This window comes from Gymnodraco acuticeps, unplaced genomic scaffold (assembly GCF_902827175.1).
Source record: "Gymnodraco acuticeps unplaced genomic scaffold, fGymAcu1.1, whole genome shotgun sequence".
Taxonomy (NCBI): Eukaryota; Metazoa; Chordata; class Actinopteri; order Perciformes; family Bathydraconidae; genus Gymnodraco; species Gymnodraco acuticeps.
Window position 1 is genome coordinate 286,720 of NW_022989890.1, and position 21,292 is coordinate 308,011.

Genomic DNA, 21,292 nt, shown 5'->3' on the forward strand with positions numbered 1-21,292 from the left:
CAGGGAAGATTAAATAATACTGGCAAACGTTCCCTTAGCTTCCCACCCTTTCCTGTGTACTTTCTAACTGGGTGCCATCCACATGACCTCTGAACACCGTCTTAGTTACCGTGGCCCATCATTTATAAAAATAAATAAATACTAACAAGAAAGGGACCCCACCCTTAAATGTGTTGGCTAGCAGCTCGCAATCTGTGCAGGGTTGAATGGCCCATTCAGGCTCTGAGAATTAGATCATGGATAAATGGGTGACTGCTCTTCATTCTTCACAATCAGTAAAAGTGATGGACGGCTTCAACACAGGATTGTGTTGTCAGAAGGCTGATCTATTTGGAGTTCAGCTGTCTGAATTTTTGTTTTCCAGTGGCTAGTCAATATTTATCACACACAAAGTGAAAAACCTCTGCCAGTAAAAGTAATCAACAACCTTGTCAGATTGTCAGCCAAACATGGATGCTGGAAGCGACTGTGACAGATAGAAATATATGTACGTAATATATTTCAAGATCACCATGATACAGTAAATCTTGTCATCTTATGTGGTAGGGCCATTGGAATCATAATGTCTTTTATCAAAGTGTGTTACCTACAAGAGTTTATTGAGCATTAGATGGCTTGGTTGTGTACAATTTCCAAACATGGGGATACAAATGTCCAAAATGTTAGGAGATTTGTCATTGTTGATACGTTTATTAGATACTCTCGATATTAAAACACCAACATTATTATGCTGTTCTGAAAGCTAACGTAAATGCTATAGAGTTTTAGCATTTGAACAATTTTAAAGAGTTCCTGGAAAAATGTATGTGCAGTTTATATTTCATGCCTAGCCGGAGGTACTTCCAGCCTTCTTAACGCCAACAGATTGATTGACTGACCATACACTGAAACGTTTTTGCTCCCACAAAAGTATTTGACACCTGCACACATTTGGGAGCTCTGGGGAAATTAGATTTTTTTTTAAAAGCACATTATATTTTTCATGCATTTATATATTGCTTTTCTGACTGATTGCGCTGCACTTTTAGCATTGAAATATTTTATTAATTATGCGATTGTTTAAATAACATACAAACAATGTGGAGTCAAAATTGCAATTAGACAGGGTTAAACCGCCCAAAACTCTCATTGGAATGTTTTGCTCCAATTCTTGTAATTACTCACTAATAAACATCGAGCAGATGTCAAACACTAGCATGTTGTTTGGGCTCGGTAACACACTTTGATTACATCCCAACAAGTACTGTGGTAATTAGAGTTTTGTTTTTCCTTTTCACATCTCCCCTCCAGCTCACCCTGCTCCTCCTGCAGAGTGAAGTGTGAGTGACACTAGTGAGGGATTCCTGTAAAGCAAGGTCAGCACAAATGAGAACCAGGCTCAGACTGAGTCAGCTGGCTCCTTTCTCCTGTCACTTTTTTCTAAGCTTGACGCCACAGAAAAAAAAGTGAAAACTCACTAAAAATAGCAAACCAGAGGCCAGGAGCCAAAGAGCCTCGGCAACTGTTTTCCCCCTATGAATCATGTTGGTCACGCAAGTGGAAGAGAACAAAAGGTAGGCAGAAATTAAGCTTGCTTTTTGTGAATTCACAGTTTACCTTTGCACTGTGGTTTTAGAGAGTTCTGCAACTTTAACACATTGTACGTTTTGAAGTCATAATTCAAGGCTTATTTGTGGAGGTTTACTACATGCCTGTATGAACATAAAAACACACCAAAAACAAGAAAACATGAAACCATCCTAACACACATGCGTAGTGGACAAGCATGCACACACTCCCTAGGGACTCAGCAAGGGGAAAGAGCAAGAATATTTTCCTTTGCCAGCAGAGATAACAACTGACAAACAGCGAGAAACTGGATCTTGGCACCAGAGGGACGGCTGAGAGCCTTTGAGTGTCAGTGTGTAGGGATGTATGTGTTCATGGTAATTTCCTTGGGGGGGATACCAGATTCCAGATTCACTGCAGGGGCCAGCCTGACCTTGGAGCATAAGTTACCTCAGCCAACTTCCACAGGTCCTGTTTGTAGCCTTGGGAATTTGTTCAAAGGGATTTCTAGGTAGAGAGCACATAATGAATACCTTATCTTACCTCACATGGAATTTTGACATTTGATTAAAATGAAGATAAATGCAACATTTCATTCACAATCACCTGACTAACAATTGAAACTTGTGATTTCATGAACGTATTAGTACATTTTATGTGGGAAAGGCTGACTATTTCATACTGCACTTCAATACATGTATAAAAATGAATACAGATATAATGTCCGTTTTTTTCCTATTATGGGAGTCCCGTACCTCCAGTTTTAATAGTCTCACAGTGCACGGAAAATACATTAAACAACTATTTTCACAGACACACTACTCCTTGTGACAAGTAAACTGAAACATTGGTAGCATGCCCTGCTAAATATTTAGTCACCAAATAAGTTGTGTGAACGCTATGAGGAGATAAGAAAAGATTATGTTAGTGCAACCATGTCTTCAAGCATGCCAGATTTAGTCCGTTTCTACTGAGGTATGTGAAAAACAAAGTTTGAAGGTAAGATAAAGAAAGCACTTGGCTGTGCATGAAAAGATGGGATCAGTTTGACTTACTAACATAAATCATTTATATACATTTTCCATTCACTTAGACTTTATGCATTTACATGGCTAAGGTCACGAAAGGCTACAACAGAATATTGAACAAACACTCATCTTGGGGCTTATCAACTTATCTTAAGCTTTTCTTAAAATAAACGCCTACTGTAAACCAACTACAACAAATGTCTTCGTTCATCAGTATTTAATAAGAATTACTTACATTGAACTACAACAACTAATGCAGTGCATCAACATGTGTCTCTAACATAAACCAATGTTACTTTATACTTAAGAGCTGCATGCTTGGTGTTTAAGAAGCTGCATATTAATGTGAGTGTAGTCATTATTATTAAAGTAGAACTGATCAAAGTCAGAATGAAAGAGCAGCTGGATACTAACTACAGTGAAGGCCACGTCTAACATGATGTGTACAGGCTTGGTTCCCAGAGAGCGCAGCTGCAGGTTACACAGAAAGAAAACAAGGTCTTTAGCAGATGGAAAATTTTAAAAAAAGGGACATTTGTTGAAAAAATATATTCATTAAATTACATAATTTAGTTTCTTAATAGCCTTCCTTCCCCTTCTCCAAAACAGTTGCAGTTGCAGTTGATTACCATTGTCTCACAGATTAACATGAAACTACTTAATGATAACACACAAATACTATAGCGTACCTACAATTTTCATATTTGTCTTCAACATCTCCAGGGGATAAACGACGTCTGCTCCAGAGAGATTTCTCACAGATTTACCTAAATAACCTATGGTGCCTGTAGCAGCTGGAAATGGGCCAATATCAGCTGGGGAAATTGTTATGGGTATGTTATGGGTATGTGTCACTACTAGTCACCTCTAGTTGTGTGTGTGTGTGTGTGTGTGTGTGTGTGTGTGTGTGTGTGTGTGTGTGTGTGTGTGTGTGTGTGTGTGTGTGTGTGTGTGTGTGTGTGTGTGTGTGTGTGTGTGTGTGTGTGTGTGTGTGTGTGTGTGTGTGTGTGTGTGTGTGTGTGTGTGATCATTAAAAAATGTGAGGAGTTAGTGAAGGAGTACGGTGCAAAAGTAGTCTTGAGACAGCAGGCTGTAAACACAGCTGTGTGTTGAGGCGGATGCGCACGTGAGGGAGGGAAGCAAGCCCGTTCTTCTTCTCTCTTTTTTCTAGCAGAATCAACATTCAAATGTGTAATTCATCATCACCTTTCATTTCACATGACGTCCTGTGCCTTTCTCACTGGTTCCGCAGGAGCTTCTGGATCTGGCTCCTTCTCCACCATCTTGTCAAAATCCATGTCCAGCTCCTTCTGTACATAACAATAACACAGAAACACCGCACGGTTGTGTGTGATGACCAAATGAGGCAGAAATCCCCAGCAGCTATGCAAACATGTCTGTGCTCCATATGAAATAAACAATTTGCAATTATTCAGCTACGTCAACATCATATGCCTTTATATGAGCTGGGAGAACTGAATCCACTGCTGACTGGATCTTGGCTGGACCTCAGTTTTCTCCAATACCTATAAAGGCTAACTTTGAATGTATCTTATGATATAAAATTAATAGATGCCTTTTTGTAAGGAACAAATGTAAGAAATTGTTTGTAGTTTGCAATTTTCAGGATGTACACATTTAGTCAATTTAGGGTTTAAATGTGCAGATAATCTCAGTCAATTTGATGTAATTTAATGTGCATCATGATTGATCAAAAACATACTTTTAAGATACACTTAAATGTTATGTTGTAACAAGTAACATGTAATGTTTTTTGTCAGTATTGGTTGTTAACATCTTGGAACAATGTAGGAAATCAGTCCTTTAAATGTAATTCCTTGGATTGAATTTAAACAAATAAAACCAAATTCAATATCATAATGATAATAAACTGGATTAGTTTAGTGAACATGTAGTAATGTTCCAGAAGCCAGATGGTGACCATACTGGATGTATGTCTCTGTCTGTTGCTGCAGTCATCATTTGGGCTGTGATTCTGCCCAAAGCCAAGTCTTCACTTCATTTTAGTAAAAGCTCTCTATAGTTAAATACAATGCTTCAAAGTTACCATTCCCAGCTAAGATAACTGTAAGACTTTTAAACTTAAATTAATGTTCAGTTCTTCCCTGAAAGCCTTGATATGAGTTCTGAAAAAGATGAGGCTGACTCTAGTTTGTCAAAAGAGATCAGTAGGAATTTATTATTTGCTTTAAATACATGTACAGCTTTCTTTTTTCTGCCATTGCTTCACTGATCAGTCCCCGACAGTCTTCTCAAACTGAAGTCCAAATGGAGATACAGAAAATGTCCTTACAGCATGATTATGAGTTGGATAGATGATGTGCTAGAGTTAGGCTTTTTGGATATGAAGTTTTTGATTAAACCAATGCCAAATTTGAATGAGGGGTTTTGCAGCGTTTTGTTGAACACAGAACAGAGGTAGAAGCCGTTTTTTGAAAACAAAAGTCTTCCAATCTCTGCAAATACCCAAAAATATTAAATAGGATAAATATGCATGAGATAATGAAAAGACAAATGTGAAGCCTGTTGCCTCGTGCTCTGCAATCAGATCTGTAAAACTCGATCTGAACAATGAGAGCAGAAGAAAGGGTGCAGATGATGAGTTAAACACATGGAACCAGAAAACACCTCATCATGTTGGTGACAATACAGAAGAGTGAATCATAGCAATACAAATGCACAGAACTGAGAGTTAACATGGAAAATAAATACTGCACTGGTTGCTTAATCTTTGTACATTCATCAGGGCTAATGAGTTCAGGGATTTGCTTCCCACTTGTCTGTATCACGTGCTACTCCGTAATCACGTATTTCTCCAAGTTATTCCACTTTCCTATGAAAAGCCCAGCCCATGCATTGCATGTTATTTATGTTGTGCTGAGATGAACAACTTCACAGTAAAATACATTTAAGTTAATGACTGGTGTACATTTCAGGAAGCACTTTTTCTGTCAAAGACACAGAGGTGAACAGCAAGTTGAGTTTTCCTTGAATAACAAAGGGAATGTGCTGCCGTACAAAACTGCACACCACAATAGAGTGCTGAGCTACTGGAGAAGCAGGCATTAAGATCAATCACAGGTTGCCATACAGTTTCTGTTTAGGATATTCGATGATCTACAATTTTGACAAAAAAAGAAAAATTCTTAAGGTAACAACACAGCATAGTGTGAGCTGTGCTTGGTTTCCTACTGTCAAAATGTGGCAGCAAGTCCTGTTTTTATATAAATAATGCTAAAAACACAACATCCCCCTCTCACTCACATCAGAACCATCACAAGAGTCTCTAAAACCTAGGAGACACATACAGTACATAGCGTAGCCTGCATACATACAAATATACACATATGCAAATACACAATAACAATAACCTCCCAAGTGGAATAATGGCATTTCTGGATCTGAAATAATAATTTTATATAAAAATATATAAAAGTAAAATCAAAACAACTGTCATCTGAATTGGTGTGAAAAACCATAATCACCAGTGCTGCTCCACTGTGTAATGCATTGTCAGTTCAATGAATCAGTGTTTTTGTGAACACACATTGTTTGAATGTCCATGGGATCCACACATACATGTCCAGAGGCCATTTTAAACGCAGCCACTAGATGAGATTAATACTGGAGTGTAAAAATGACACAAAGAGAGGAGCAATGTCCTTAGCTCCCTGGCCAGCCAGCGAGGGACATGAAAACTACACATGTATCTATCTACACACTAAGGGATCTCTGACTGCAGGGCATAGTAAGAACACATTCCCATGAAGAGGTCAGTTTAGCCCTTAACCCCGATCAGTTCATGGAGACCTGCGTCACTGTTGTGAGGGTGGGCCGTCCTGTCAACCCAGGCACATGTTCCCATTTTGTATATTCCTGTGACACTGCGGATCAATGGAAATACTTCAAAGTATGCACATATTCTACCATGAGAAGGTTAAGTATGTTTTTGTGGATGTGTTTATTGTCCAAAATTCATTTTGGTCAGACACTTGAAACACACCTCAAAATCTGGACATTTTTTGTAAGCTCCTTTCTCATGCTGAAACTTTGTTTCTGAGAATGAGAGTACAACTGCCTCCTCCATTGGCTTTTTTTCATTCCATCAAAAGAACAGCCAAAAGGATTCAGTTTGTCTGACTTAAATATTTGTTTAGTTTCTAGATCATATTCTCATCTCACGATCTGGACTCTGGTCCAGCGAGGGCTCCCTGGTGCTGATCATGGATGCTGACGGCCCCTGGTTGACTCCAAAGGGAGAAACAGCAGGAGATCGAGCTGCCAGAGGGGACAGCGAAGGGGAGAAGCTTGGGGACATCGCTGCTGAGGAAATGGATCCTTCATGACTGATAGGGGACCTGCGGAGTGAGGCCAAGTGGGGGAATGTCCGTCCAATCACAGGGACCTTGGGGGGAACTGACATGGCCCCTGGATGAGCCACTGATGTGATGAGTGGCGGAGGATCAATTCTAGGTTTGGGATCCATTTTGTGCTTTGGCTGGAAAGGTTGACGAGGATTCTGGGTCTGCTGTGCAGTTTCATCTTTCAGCCTGGCGATCTCTGTGAAGACATTAGCCAGAGGCTGGAACTGAGGGCACCAGTTGAGTAGGTAATCCCAGTTATAGCTACCGCGTAGCTCCTCATCACTGGCAACAATAGCCGTGAGGGAACCATCCACTCTAGGTTTACCATCCTCTGGGAAGGCGTAATCCTTGGGGAGTGTAATATTGAGGCCTCGTCCTGCTCCTAGGTACCCACCTCCCTCATCCCTATAGGCTGGTAGTTGACCAGAGAGCAGGGTCCCACTGATACTGCCTCCCAGTTTCTTTCCTTTGAACCAAGTGCTGCCCTCCAAAGCTGCCGGCTCACAGGATATATCGGAGAGCTGATCGGCGTCCTGCTGAATTCCAGAGTCTGGTCCTCTGGCAGAGATGTGCTCCTGCATGGACGAGGTGATGGAGGCAACACGGGGATACTCGTTTATCATCCTGATCTCATCGTCCTCCGCTGCCTCTGCTGATCCTCTTCCACTGGAGTGAGAGGGGTCCAGGGAGCCCCCTCTAGTGTAGGGTCCACCTCCAGCCCCACCCTGATCTCCAGCATAGCCCGGCAAGGCTTGGTGGTAAATCCTCTCCCCTCCTGACCTTGAGTTGCAATCATCTAGTTTCTGCAGAGCTGTTCCTGATGCAACAGTCCTGTTTCCTGCATCTTGGGCTTTTTTCTTTCTGCGTGACTTGACAAGAAAGATCACCACAGCCATGATCACAAGCAATACGATAAAACCGAGGGACACAGCAATGATGCAAATCAGCAGGATGTTGACATCTTGGGCCAGGCCGAAGTTGGTGTTTGAGACGTCGATGGAGACGTGGGCTGTAGTGGTGCGAGATGCATCTAGAGGACTGTGAGCTTTCACATCTACGGTCATCAGCCTGGTTTCCCGTTTGCCCCGACCTGAGCCGCTGCTACCACTGCTGCCTGAACCGTCCAACTTTAAGAAAAGGACCCCAGTGGTTTTGTTTACATCAAAGTACTGAGAGCTGGTGGGAAGAGAATAGAGAACAATACCATCCACCCCTTCATCCTCATCATTTGCCTGGATCTGTCCAATGCTTTGGCCTTTCTGAGCTCCTTCTGGGACTTCAAAGGAGAATTCAGAGGATGTGAAGAGTGGGTCATACTCATCTTCACCTGTGACAAACACTTGTACAGTAACAGTGGCCGAGAAGTTTCCTGAATCTACTGCCACTGCTACAAAGTTAAAGGAGTTGACCTTCTCAAAGTCAAAGGGAATTTTGCTTTTGATTTCTCCGGTGTTCTGGTCCACAGTGAAGCTGTCTCTTCCCGCCGCAGACCGCTCCACAATGTGATACTTCAGTTGACCAAAAACACCTGTGTCGTGGTCAATGGCATGAAGAACAGTCACAGCTGAGTTTGCTGGCCGGTTTTCTTTGATACTGGCTGTGAGGACTTCCACAGGGAAGAACGGATGATTGTCATTCACATCTTTGACCTCAACAATGACTGGAGCGAGTGCAAAGTGACCCTGTCCATCTGTGGCCTGGATGATGATAACATGTGTGGGTTGGTGCTCACGATCGAGTGTTCGCTGAAGTCGCAAGGCTCCAGTCCACTGGTCAATGGTAAAGAAGTTCACTTCATCTCCAGAACTGATAGTATACTGGACCTCAGCATTGGGAGTTGAGTCCGGGTCTGGCAAAAACACAACAACAGAGTATGATTAATTAACTGGAGGACAAAGTAAGCGGGGATTATTGAAAATACGAGATTATTGGGTATATAATAGTAGACGTTTGCCCACTGTAGAGGAAACTTCTGTGTAGCTATGCTGTGGGAGTCACCGACTCAGGAAGGAGACACGGTAGGAGCAGTAGCTTTGATGTCAAACACTGATGGTTTATTTGGAGTTACGGCCGGAGGATTCACATCACAAGTCCAAGAGCCAGAGGTTCTGACTTCACGGTAGAGTTGCCACATCAATTCTGGAGAGCCTCTCTCTTGCCAGCCCATTTAACTGGTTCCACAGAGAGTCATCAACATGTTTTGATAAGATAGCTTTAGATAGTTTGGGTACACTAAGTTACCAGCTTCCGCCACTTATGGCCTTGGATATGTCATGCCCTGGAGTCCTCAGACAACAGAGAAGGAAGTGTCCCAGTGTACCCACAATACAGACCATCTGTGACCCAGTATTGACCGGTCACAGAATGGGAACAATAACATTATTGGCTGAAACAGCCTGTGTCCTTAAAGGAGGTAAACAGACGTCAGGGTTGGTCCTGTACGTCATATCTAGGAGTCTAGGACAATTATTTCCCTAACACCCACCTGTAGCAGTCAGTCGTATGATCTCAGTCCCAGCGGCAGCTCCCTCACTCAGAGACACAGTATATTCTGCTCGGCTAAACACGGGAGGGTTATCATTCACATCACCAATGGTTATCACCGCAGCAACATTAGAGCTCCTCTGGGGCACACCACGGTCCGACACCACCACAGTGAGGTTGTAAATGGGCTTGGTTTCAAAGTCGAGCCCCTCGGCCAACAGCAGAGTCCCGACGGTCTGAAAGCCCCGCCCCTCCAGGAACCGCACGCTGCTTTCAATCTGGAATGCATTTCCCTCATTGCCATTGGCTATAGCAAAATCAAAGCCGCAGTTTTCTCGGGAAAGGTCACTGTCAAAGGCTTCGAAAGTCAGAACTGTTGACCCTGGGATGGTATCCTCGGAAACCGTAGCCCTGCAGGCAGAGAAAACATGTATTTGTAAACGCTGTTGAGGTTACATCATAACACATCCAGAATGTAAAAGAGAGTACACTGACCTGTACTCTGATTGGTGAAATACAGGAGCATTGTCATTGACGTCAGATATTTGGACCTGGACAGTGGTGAGGGAGGACAGCGAAGGAGAGCCTCCATCACTAGCTTCAATAACAATACTGACCGACGGACGTTCAGGGTCGAACTCCGCTCTGTGATTGATGAACAGTGTTCCTGGATACAGAGGATGAGAGAAAGTCAGACTTTGTGCTGGGGAACTTATCTTTAAAATGTAATGAATAACATATGACCTTTTTAAAAACCCATTTATGGTGCTAATATATATCATTGAGGAAGCAAGGTTGTATACCGTTATTAGGGTCAATGTAGAATCCCTCCTGGGTTGATGACGTCACTCTGTATGTGATCTTGCCGTTTTCTCCAGAGTCCCTGTCAGTTGCTGTTACTGTGATAACGACACTACCTGGTGGTGTGTGCTCAGGAAGAGTTACCTGTGGTGCAAAGATATTAATAACAACATATTAACATCAGAGAAAAATGACCTAAATAAATAAACAAATAACTTAAAAGTGGACCGCATAGGCACTTTAATAAAATTCCCAAAGGGCAATAAACTCACAGAGGGGAAAATGTGAATTTTATATTGTAATTCCTGTTTTTTCTGATTGTGTGGTAATGTTGAGGTCATTTCCTTAGACAAAGAAGGAACAAGCTGATCTCTGCAACGTTTCCCCAGGCAACATTCTGCAGTTAACTTGTATCACTGTGTGAGGGATTTTTACCGTGTGTGTAAAATTGCAGTTTTCTTCTTTAAGATAAACAAAAAAAAGATTTCTTAGGGAGTTTAATTGCCTATCAAACTTTATAAGGTGGGAAAAAAATCAGAAATATAAACGCAATTACTCTGGGCAATTCCTCAGTTTCCTCAGGCAGCAAGTAGTAAACAATGGAAACTAATCAAATTTTGTACCATGAATAAATGTACCGGGGCAAAAACAGAACATTGTCTTGATTTAAAAGCCTTCCTACCTGATAAAGATCGTTGGTGAAAGCAGGTGCATTGTCATTAATATCCTCCACCAGTATTGTTATGTTGGCCTCAGTTTGGTGCTGGCTATCCGTGGCTCTGACAGTCAGGGTGTACCATGTCTTCTCCTCGAAGTCCAGAGGGGCAGTGAGTGACACGCCTCCACTGTAGCGGTGAATCCCAAACTTGCCTAATGCTGTCGGGTCCAGCTGTAAGGAGTAGGAGAGGGCAGGACTGGAGTCGACGTCGTTACCCGTCACAAGAGTGATCTCTGTGCCAATCAACATATCTGGTAGAGAAAGGGATTGAACAAAAACATGTAAGTTGTATTTTACCAACTGTGGCTTAAAGTATGCTCTTCCTTGTTTTTCAACCAATGCACAGTTGTGATACACAAGTACAGATTATCGCACAGGGCTTGTCTGTTTTTAAAATTGTAAGATTTTGCTGTAAACTGACCTACATAAAGGACTACAAATTAAAGGTCCCATGTCATGGCCATTTCTACTGATCATAATTCCATTTTTGAGGTCTACTAGAATAGATTTACATTGTTCAATGTTCCAAAATCACATTGGTTTTCTCATACAGCATCTCTATATAGTATCTGTATTCACTCTCTGTTCTATACGCCTTGTTGGAGCTCCTGCCTCCCCCTCCCTATGAGCCCACTGTGCTCTGATTGGTCAACCACCGTTACAGCTGGACATCAGTGTTTATGTGTTGCAATGGCATTTGTTAGCGGGACGTTGCAGGGCTCGCTGCTCCGCCCTTTGAGGCTGGAGGAGCGGACAGTGTGAGCTGGATTACTGGTGTCGTTTCCTGGTTGCTACTTGGGGTCTGCGAGACAGCGAGACACCGCGGAGCTCAGCCTGAGCACACACACACACACTCACAGCCTGAGCTCCAAGTGTGTGTGTGTACGGAGCTCCGCGCAGCACCGCGGCTGAGAAAAGATAAGGCTGAGTGAGTGAGTGTGTGTGTGTGCGAAGCTCCGCAGCGTTACGTCACTATGACCAGGAAGAAAAAAATGGAAAAAGAAAAATGTCCAACGAGGCGTTCTGGGGCAGTATAGACAGGTATTTTCTGTGTTAGAGTTTTACTCGCTACAGGGTGTACTTTGAGGGTTTGTGACTTTGCAGACCGTTTACATGCATAACAAGCTATATAACACACAAGGGGACGGGTAATAACTGGAAAAGCATGTCATGGGACCTTTAAAGCACTTACTCTCTGGGATGCGGATTTCCTTGGGCAGAGGGATAGTGGGACTGTTGTCATTCTGGTCAACAATTATCACTGTCAATGTGGCCGAACCAGCCAACCCTGGACTTCCTCTATCAGTTGCTGTAACTACAAGCCTGTGGAGGGGGGTGAAAAAAAGGTTGTCCAAAATTATGTTATGTCTCTTACAAGTTTAATTCAAATGATGGTGATTTACAGTTAGAAATTGCACCAGAGCGATTATGATGTGATATGAAATGTCTTCTTTTTTTTTTCTTTCTTCAGTACATATTTACCTCTGTGTATAGATACTTTTATTGTAATAATAATAATTCATTTATTTTATATAGGCGCCTTTCAAGGCTCTCAAGGTCGCTGTACAAACACAGGTCGCCGTACACTCAAGCAGCAGCTCAAACATTGGTTACAGATATATATCCATCAACAAAATGTGCAAAGAGAGTGGATCTGTACTCACTTGGTCTGGGTAAAGATCTCACGATCCATGATGGCTGCTGTGGTGATGCTTCCAGTCATTGGGTCGATTTTGAACAGGCCGCTCACGCCTGATGACTGGATGGAGTAGGTCACCTGACCATTTTGGCCCTGATCTACATCCTCAGCCATCACCTGTATGATGGCCATTTCATATCCCTGTGCTTCTCTCATGTAGGCCACATAATTCTGCAGCTGAAAGCGAGGAAGGTTGTCATTGACATCCTGTAGGATCAGGTTTATAGCCATGAAAGAAGTGGAGGACAAGGTTTCGGCCTTCACAACTAGACGGAGCCTGGGGGTATCTTCAAAGTCCAGCCCATTGGGACTTTTCACCATGATTTCACCTGAAGATTCGAGTGAAAAATGAGGATCAGACAACCATCAAAAGATATAACAAACTAATATGTTTTGTCTTTTAAATCTACACTTGATTAAAATGTAAAAGGACATAACACTTTAAATAATGATTGTGTTTTATGTGAGTTGTACCTGTTGCGGAGGTGATGCTGAAGGCCTGCCTTCTGTTTCCACTGAAAAGGGTGTAGCTGATATCATTACGTGTGCCATCTGGGTGTTGAGCCTGAGCTTGAGCCACAGTTGTGCCTGAATTTATGAAGTACAGCAGAGAAAAAGTTAGTGAAATGTGATCGCAGAGAGTTTTTCTCAGTATGAAGGAGGACATATTAACCTAGATGATGAATTTATCTCTAATGATACATTAATTTCAGACCTTTCACAGCGTTTTCCTGTAGGCTGACGTCTCTGGCATTCCTAGAGAAGCGAATTCCGTTGTATTCCACCTCCTTCACGTAAATCACCACCACTCCCTGTGCAGACTGAGCTGGACTGCCCTGGTCCATGGCCTCCACTATCAGGGTCCTCTGAGCCTGGGTCAGATCCCCCAGTGGCTCAGTGGCCTGGATCTCCCCAGTCAGGGAGTTGATGCTGAAGCCTTTGACTGGCATGGCGAAACGGTAAAACACAGAACCGTTGGCACCAAAGTCTTTATCCTCGGCCTTCATGGTGGCAAGCACTTGCTGGGAACGCCTGCTGGACACCTCGATGACCAGCGGATCCTGGATGAAGAAGGGAGTGTTGTCGTTGACATCTAGGATGGTGACTGTTACCTACAAGGAAGAAATCACATCTGGGTTAAGTTTATTGAAAATGTAATTAACATAAATAAATACTCACAAATCAGTAATGTTTTTCCACCCCTTTATTTACCTGAGCAGAGGTGTTTCTGGGTTCAGCGGGTGAAAGGTCAACTGCAAACACCTGGAAGCTGTATAACGCCCTCTTTTCACGGTCCAGAGGTGCTGCCGTGGTGATAACACCGGTGCTTTCATCCACACTGAATGCTCCGTGCGCCTCTGGGCTAAGGAAGTACAAAACCTTCCCATTGAGGTTATCGTCTGCATCTGTGGCTGACACCTGGAGATAGAAGAATACATTTTTAGGATTAAATGAGTACTATTAAGATATGCACATATTTAGTTTTGGCATGTCCACAATATAAAAGTATAGACCATAACTGTGATATTTTGTTAAATAAATATTGTGTTAGTAAAATACAACATTTAATGAGCTGGTTCTCTCCAAATGTTCTTTTAAAAACACAATAATATGGTTATTATGGATTATTTTGGCCATGTTAACCTTGTAGTGGAATATGATACCGTAACGGCCCTACTTTTGTAAGCAAAGTGACATATCCAGTTTGTTTGGGCAATGTTTGGATATAGTATTATCTAAATTCCCCTTTCCACTTACCTCCAGAACTTTGAACCCCTCTGCAGCGTCCTCTGAAACTTCAACAGAGTAGCTACTTCTGCTGAAGACAGGGTTGTTGTCATTGACATCCATCACTTTCACTTCCACTGTGACAGTAGCGCTGAGAGCTGGGCTGCCTCGGTCCGTGGCCATCACCTCCAGAAAATATTCAGTCTTGGTTTCCCTGTCTAGGCCGCGTGACGTGGACAGGGCTCCAGTGCTTGTTTCGAGGTGGAAATCTCCATCAGGATCCCCAGCTGGATGGAGAATTTTTTGGGAAAAGAAAGAAAAACTTTCAGAATCCAAGAATTTCTGTGGTCATAATGTTAAAAACATCTGTGCCAACACTGCACTTAAGTTTGAATGTGCTCCAAACCGTATATGAAACATACTTTGTTTGAAATAAGACAAAAGAAAGTCATGAGCAAGATCGGATTTTGGATATGGGAGGTACAGAGAACTGTCAAAATCAAAACATTAGTTTGAATGCTCCATGAATAGCCTCTCAATCGAATCCTGCACACTCTCAGTATAACTATATCACCAATAACACACAGTGCCAACTGTAATAATCTGTCAACAATCTCTTAATTTAAACTCCACAGTTTTAAGACTGTAAACACCAAAAATGACAAAAATGGACTGACTATCCCAGGATATTGTTATTTCCCCATCCGACACACCCTCAAACAGCAATTACAGCAATTATGGTGAACTAAATTGCCCTTTAAATCAATTATAATAAAATACTCTGGTTACACACACAACGCTGTTCCTCACCAGTGATCCTGTACTCCAGCTCTCCTCCAGGACCTGAGTCAGGGTCTGTGGCCTTGAGGAAGCAAAGCTCAACGGGCGCCTGGTTCTCTGGCACCTCCAGTCCGTACCATGACTTTGCAAAGACTGGAGTGTTGTCGTTTACATCCTGCACCGCCACACGGACTACAGCCTTGGCAAAGTTAGAAGGCAGACCTCCATCCCTGGCATAAACTGAAAAGAGATGCACATTGTTTAGCTGATGAGAAGTTGGAACCAATACAACATTTTAATATAAGGTACTTTAATGAGCTTGAACTCTGTTAGTATATAATTGGTTGAATGTATTTGTTTGAGACGATAAATATAATAATACCAGTGAGTGTGTAGTGATCCTGGAGCTCTGCATCTAGTTCCCTCGTAGTGGTGATGACTCCTGTCATAGGGTTGATGATGAAGCCTTCCTCTGTCACACCTCCATACGTCACTTGGCCATTAGAACCTGCATTGAAACACAAATCAGACACAAATTAGAAAAAAAAAGGCAGGGCAAGCTTGAAGCAAATTCCAATGCAGAAATATGAGGCTGTGAACGTGTGTGACCACACATTTTCATTAGCATGAGCATGTGGTTTGGTTTAAAGTCATTATGTTCACAGAACCATGTATGTGCCTCTATTGTTTCATTATGTGGCCTTCTGGGAAAACTGGAGGCATATGTAGATCATATGAATCAGCTGTAATGTTTTAATCATTCAATGCTACAGTGAATGTTAGTAGTAAGTGAACAGAGCCTGGTTCTTTCTTTTTTCCTTTGCAAACCAACCTTGATCCCGGTCAGTGGCAGTAACTTTCAGCACGGTTGTTCCTGGTCCTTGGTTTTCCATCACCTGGGCCTCAAACTCTGCCCGCTGGAATATTGGAGCTTCATCGTTCACATCGATCACCTGCACACTCAGCACCTGAGCTGTGGAAAGCTGAGGCATCCCATGATCCTCTGCTATGATGGTCAGATTAAACACCTCCTGCTCTTCTCGGTCTAGTGCTTTAAGGATGGAGAGAGAACCTACAAAAGAGAAAAGAGGATTTCTTTTAAACCCCATTTCCTGGATTACTTCACTTTAAATACATATTCTCAAGTGGAATGCCTTGGTCTTGAATTGTGTGTGTAGGTGTGTTCGGGTCTGAATGTGTGTCCGATTATTTTTGTGAACGTGAAATTGTGTGTACTTGAGAGAGGCAGTTTTTGTATGCCTGGAAGGACTAGTAAAAACAAAACCTTTACAGCTTTACTTGATGAGAGTTTCCACAGTAAGTGAGAGACCACAGCCAAGCTTATACATTCTTGAACTTTGAAAATGCATACAAATGTGAATCAGAGCTTTTTATCAGTGAACATGTAGGATTATTGTGTGTGCAGGCACTCAGGCAACCACACGCAGAGTCCAGACTACAACCTGAAAGTACATAGTAGCCAACTATAATCAACCTTTGACCTCTATTAAAATGTACTTCTTTTGTTTTGCTCTGTACTACATTAAAGTATCTGTTAGCCTTTAAAACTGTTAGGCATTACTAATGTAACTCGTTCACATAGATTATTGAGAAAGACCACCACTACTCAGACTCTGGCTTCAGTTACTCCCCTACCTTTAATGCCAACAGCTCACAACTGTCACCCCCCTGAATACAATGAGGGTCAGTCAAAGTGAAAGGAAATATAAAAGTGTGTGTACAATACACAACATTGTATAATGTAGCTGAAAAGATGTGTGTATTGTATTAATGCTGCAGCATGCCAAACCTATTCATTGTGTGTTTACTGGTGTGTTAAACTGAGGCTCTGATGTTCCTGTGAGGCTTTGCTTGCTCCATTGGTTTTTAGCCAAATGCAAACAGATGTAAAACATTTACGGTTTCATTCTCTTCTGTAGCCAATTCTTTGTTACTGATACAGCATTCACCACACGATAAAGGTGTTATTACTCTCTGGAGTAAATATGCTCAAACTCACACAAAACCCTTATTTAGTCCTGCAGTAGTTCTCAAGGTTTTCTAGAGACACTAATTATATCAGACTGAATTTCACAGAAATACAGACATATTGTTTCAATCTAATGCAGTCCTGCACACATGTCGTTTATGTCCATGCAGGTCTGACGTGGCTTCAATGATGGAACAAACACACAATTTATAGGCAGTATTGATACTCTCATACAGTATAAGAAGAAGTATGGTAAATGTCTGTGCAAGACAATTCTAATCCGCTATTGTTAACCATAAGCTTAAGAACACACAGCCTGAGAAACAAACCAGAGGTGAAATCAAACCGCTAATGCAGCAGACACTTGACAGTAATGAACTAAAGACTTTCTTCCATCTGGAAGTTGCATTAAGTGTCTGTCTCATGGTTCTTAATCCCATCTCAGCCGGTGCTTAGTACGCCTCCATCAGCTCTGATGATGAAGAGATTGCACATACACATCATATCAAAGGGTGTCCACATCCACAGCCCAAATTAAGATCAGTTCCCATGAAGAAACCCGTCAAGTAAAAAACCCTGAAGTATTACTCAAGTGAAATATTGCTCTCAGGCCTTGACAGATCATTTAGTAAAGAGTGGGTTATGAGTGTTTTAACAGTTGAAAACCAGTAGAAACAGCACTTCATTGGGTAATTACGATCTTGTGGAAAGTTCTGTTCATCCAGGGGGCTTCCACGGGTGGGATGCTGATTATCTATCAATCATAAAACCCTTACAGCAGAGGGCCACATACTACTCCCATTGTGTTAAATCATTCAAAGGATTGTTAATGCACAAAATGATGTGGTGAATTTTACCCTAATCATCACTTGATGGAGTGTAAATTGGGTAGTCATGAAAATCCACAGTTTCCACAGACCTTTATATATTATTGGAACATTAGGATATTTTTAAATGTCAACTCTCACGCTAAAAATAAGCTTACCAGTGTTGGGGTTCAGACTAAAGCGGCCAGCGCTGTTCCCTGTCTGGATTCTGTATGATACTCGGCCATTTTCTCCTTCATCTTCGTCTCGAGCCATCACGTACAATATCACAAACCTGGCAGTAGAAATACAAACGTTAGATTAACATGACCACTTTTAGCTCGGGGCCATAAAAGTGGAGATTTTTCAGCACAATTATTGGGTTTTCTTGTCCTTGAATGACAGATGAAGAATCAGTTAGACATGTCTCTCACCCTACAGGCTGATCCTCCATGACGCTGACCGCAGACGGAGAGCTGAAGATCGGAGCGTTGTCGTTTTCGTCCGTCACAAACACTCGAGCAGTGACTGAACCCCAGCGCCTCTGAGAAGGATCCACTGCCTGATCTGTGGCACGCACCACCAGGTAGAGGGAGGGTGTTGACTCACGATCTACCTTCTGCCCCAGGGTCAGGACCCCGCTTGAGGGGTCGAGGGTCAAGAGGTCTGGAGTGTCAGGCCAGTGGTGCTCAATTGAGTAATGCAACTCACTATTGGGTCCACTACCATCCTGTAGAAAAGAAAACTAATTAATCAATGAGAGGAAATGTTGATACAGCAAAGAAATTGACATAAAATCTCAAGTGATAAATGTGTTTTTGGTCTTGAAGAAAATATTTTCCTTTTCTATTTTGTCCCTAAAATACTCCATCCTTATCTCAGCATTTGATCAAATCAAACTTTATTTGTATAGCCCAATATCACAAAACAGTGTCTCAGTGGGCTTTACAGATTAAAAACAAACAACAACATTGTATATGATGGAGTTACAGCAAAATGATGAATCAGTGGAAGAACATGATGACATCTAAGAAAATTCCTTCCGAATAACTTGTAAGTAAAGTTTAAACTATAAATCCATGGTTATCACACTTGTTCTTTAACATGTAACATATTTGGTTCCCACCTGATCCAAAGCCTGGAATGTATATATGGAAGCCCCTGTGTCTAAGTTCTCTGGGATCACAATGGTAACGGGGTCCTCTGTGAACTGGGGGGAATGGTCATTGCTGTCCTGCACGATGATGTCCAGCTGCACCAGGTGGCTGCTGGGAAACGCCTTGGAGAAATCAGACACCTCGATGTGCAGCGTGTACCTCGAACCCTTCTCGTAGTCCAGCTCCCGCACCAGATACACATCACCCTTTAATCGGTCCACCATGAAAGTCCCATCTTGGTCTGTCCCCCCCACAACCAGGTAGGTCACCTGACCTTCCAACACATTAGACTCATGGTGGTCATGAGGGCGGACCGAGCCAATGATGGAGCCCGGAGCAGCTCCTTCCACTGTGTTCAGGGTCATGGAGAGCATGTTGTGCTTTGTGTTGGACCGAGAGGAGCTAAGAACCTGAACAAAAGAAAACAACAACAATCAACACATTTGATTTAAAGGTCTCCTATTATGCTATTTTTAGGCATATATTATAGGTCTCAGATATATACAAATATATAAAAAACATGTCTATGATCTGTTTTGCTCAAAATACCAAACAGATCATGCATTTTAGACATCCCTCATATCCCTCTATTCCAGCCCTGTTAGAGAAACGCTGATTTTGGGTCCTTAGCTTAAAAAAAGAAAAGAGGAGCGGGAGCTTGTGCCTGCTCAGAATACTACGAGATACAGCTAAATGCTGCCGCGATTAAATGCCATATCATGTTCCAAACCACATCACGGATTATTTCTGAAACAGTATGGAGCTCAAATGCTTTTTCTCTCGCAGGTTTACCACAAGGTGAGTTCCTTTTTTAATTTCCTGCTTTTTTACACATACTCTCTCCAGTACAGGTTAGCTCTGAGTGTTAGCGATGCTTGCTAATATAAACACAGTCCATATTACTTCCAGAAAATGTCCGGTATTGTTTCTGATAGCAACGTTTCTGATAAAACTCATGAAAAAGTGCATTTTGCATGATAGGTCCCCCTTTAATATCCACAAATGTAAGTAAAATGTATAGAAAGGGTAGAGAGAGCTGTACTGGATCTGGTTTCCTTTGGTATTCTGCAGACAATGTAGCATATACAGTATGGCTCTCACCCAAGCCCATCCCTAAACATAGCCTTTGGCTGTAATCTGTTTCTGTTTTGTTGCTTATTACTATACTAATCCTCACAGGCATTCTCATTGTGCATGAAGACATTATCTTCAATCTTTCCAGTAAATATCCTGACACTGCGGCATTCTGGCTGCAAGATGAGAGTCAGGGTTTGTGACCTGTGACAACATAATGAAGGGTGCTCTAGTTCAAATGATACAGAGCAAATACGTGCAGCCTCCATACGGCACCGTCCGGTCAGATGGGAAACAAGTACGCGCCAGAGGGCTTTCGGCACTCTGAGCAACAGCCTCAGGGTTTGAAATAGTTCTGGGACAGATCAAAGAGCCCTGGAGACAGCAAAAATAAGCTGATTTTAACAGGCTCTCGTTTCATCATCTTTCACCACCAGGATCTGTTGCAATTAAAGGCATCTTTCTGGAGTCACAGGCTCCTCCAACAGTGCAACACAATAAAACAGATAAACAGAACAATATAGTGCAAGTAAATAGTAAATACAAAAAGAAAAATAGTTTAAAAAAGTGAAATAGTGCAATAAGAGACTATATGCAAGTTATTGGTCTTCATCAAATGTAAAATACAAGGAGGGGGGGGAAGTGATGGGGATATTAAAAAAAGACTGACTATATTTGAGACATTATCATCTAAAATGCCCTATAAACCGCTTGCCAAAGGGCTAACAGAATTTCAAATTAGATGATTTACTAGACAGAGTCAGAAACGGCATTGTACAGTACTATTTGCACATCCTTTGATTTTACGCATATAGTACAAGTACACTAGCTAGTGTGTGTTCTGTAGTACCTGTGGTGTACAGCAACATCCCAGTGGCTGCTTTTACCCACAGCTATGTGAAATGTTATCTCAAAATCATTACCTGGAAATGTTACCTCATGAGAGTGTTTGAATGTTATAGTGGGCCTGAGTGCATGTACGTATCACTGCCTGCTACCGTACAATGGAGTATTCCCTTTCTCTCTGTGTGTGATTTGATGCAGCTGGCTCTCATCAAATCTCATCTGGGAGCATTTGATTCCAAGGTGCCTGT

At 42.1% G+C, this 21,292-nt stretch overlaps 1 protein-coding gene across 1 annotated transcript in view; it reads right to left on the minus strand.

The window, feature by feature from the left end:
* Positions 1–4,748: 4,748 nt before the first annotated feature.
* Positions 4,749–21,292, minus strand: part of LOC117536219 (protocadherin-16-like) — an 84,830-nt gene continuing 68,286 nt past the window's right edge. The window contains exons 12-28 of the mRNA XM_034201007.1: positions 19,094–19,534; positions 18,402–18,697; positions 18,147–18,262; positions 16,004–16,243; positions 15,554–15,679; positions 15,202–15,411; positions 14,422–14,678; positions 13,876–14,082; positions 13,379–13,775; positions 13,138–13,251; positions 12,629–12,992; positions 12,157–12,287; positions 10,929–11,215; positions 10,249–10,390; positions 9,941–10,112; positions 9,447–9,856; positions 4,749–8,810 (exon numbers count right to left, since the gene is read on the minus strand). Coding sequence (XP_034056898.1) covers positions 6,763–8,810; positions 9,447–9,856; positions 9,941–10,112; positions 10,249–10,390; positions 10,929–11,215; positions 12,157–12,287; positions 12,629–12,992; positions 13,138–13,251; positions 13,379–13,775; positions 13,876–14,082; positions 14,422–14,678; positions 15,202–15,411; positions 15,554–15,679; positions 16,004–16,243; positions 18,147–18,262; positions 18,402–18,697; positions 19,094–19,534 — 5,958 coding nt within the window. The 3' untranslated portion in view covers positions 4,749–6,762. The remainder of the gene's footprint in view (positions 8,811–9,446; positions 9,857–9,940; positions 10,113–10,248; positions 10,391–10,928; positions 11,216–12,156; positions 12,288–12,628; positions 12,993–13,137; positions 13,252–13,378; positions 13,776–13,875; positions 14,083–14,421; positions 14,679–15,201; positions 15,412–15,553; positions 15,680–16,003; positions 16,244–18,146; positions 18,263–18,401; positions 18,698–19,093; positions 19,535–21,292) is intronic.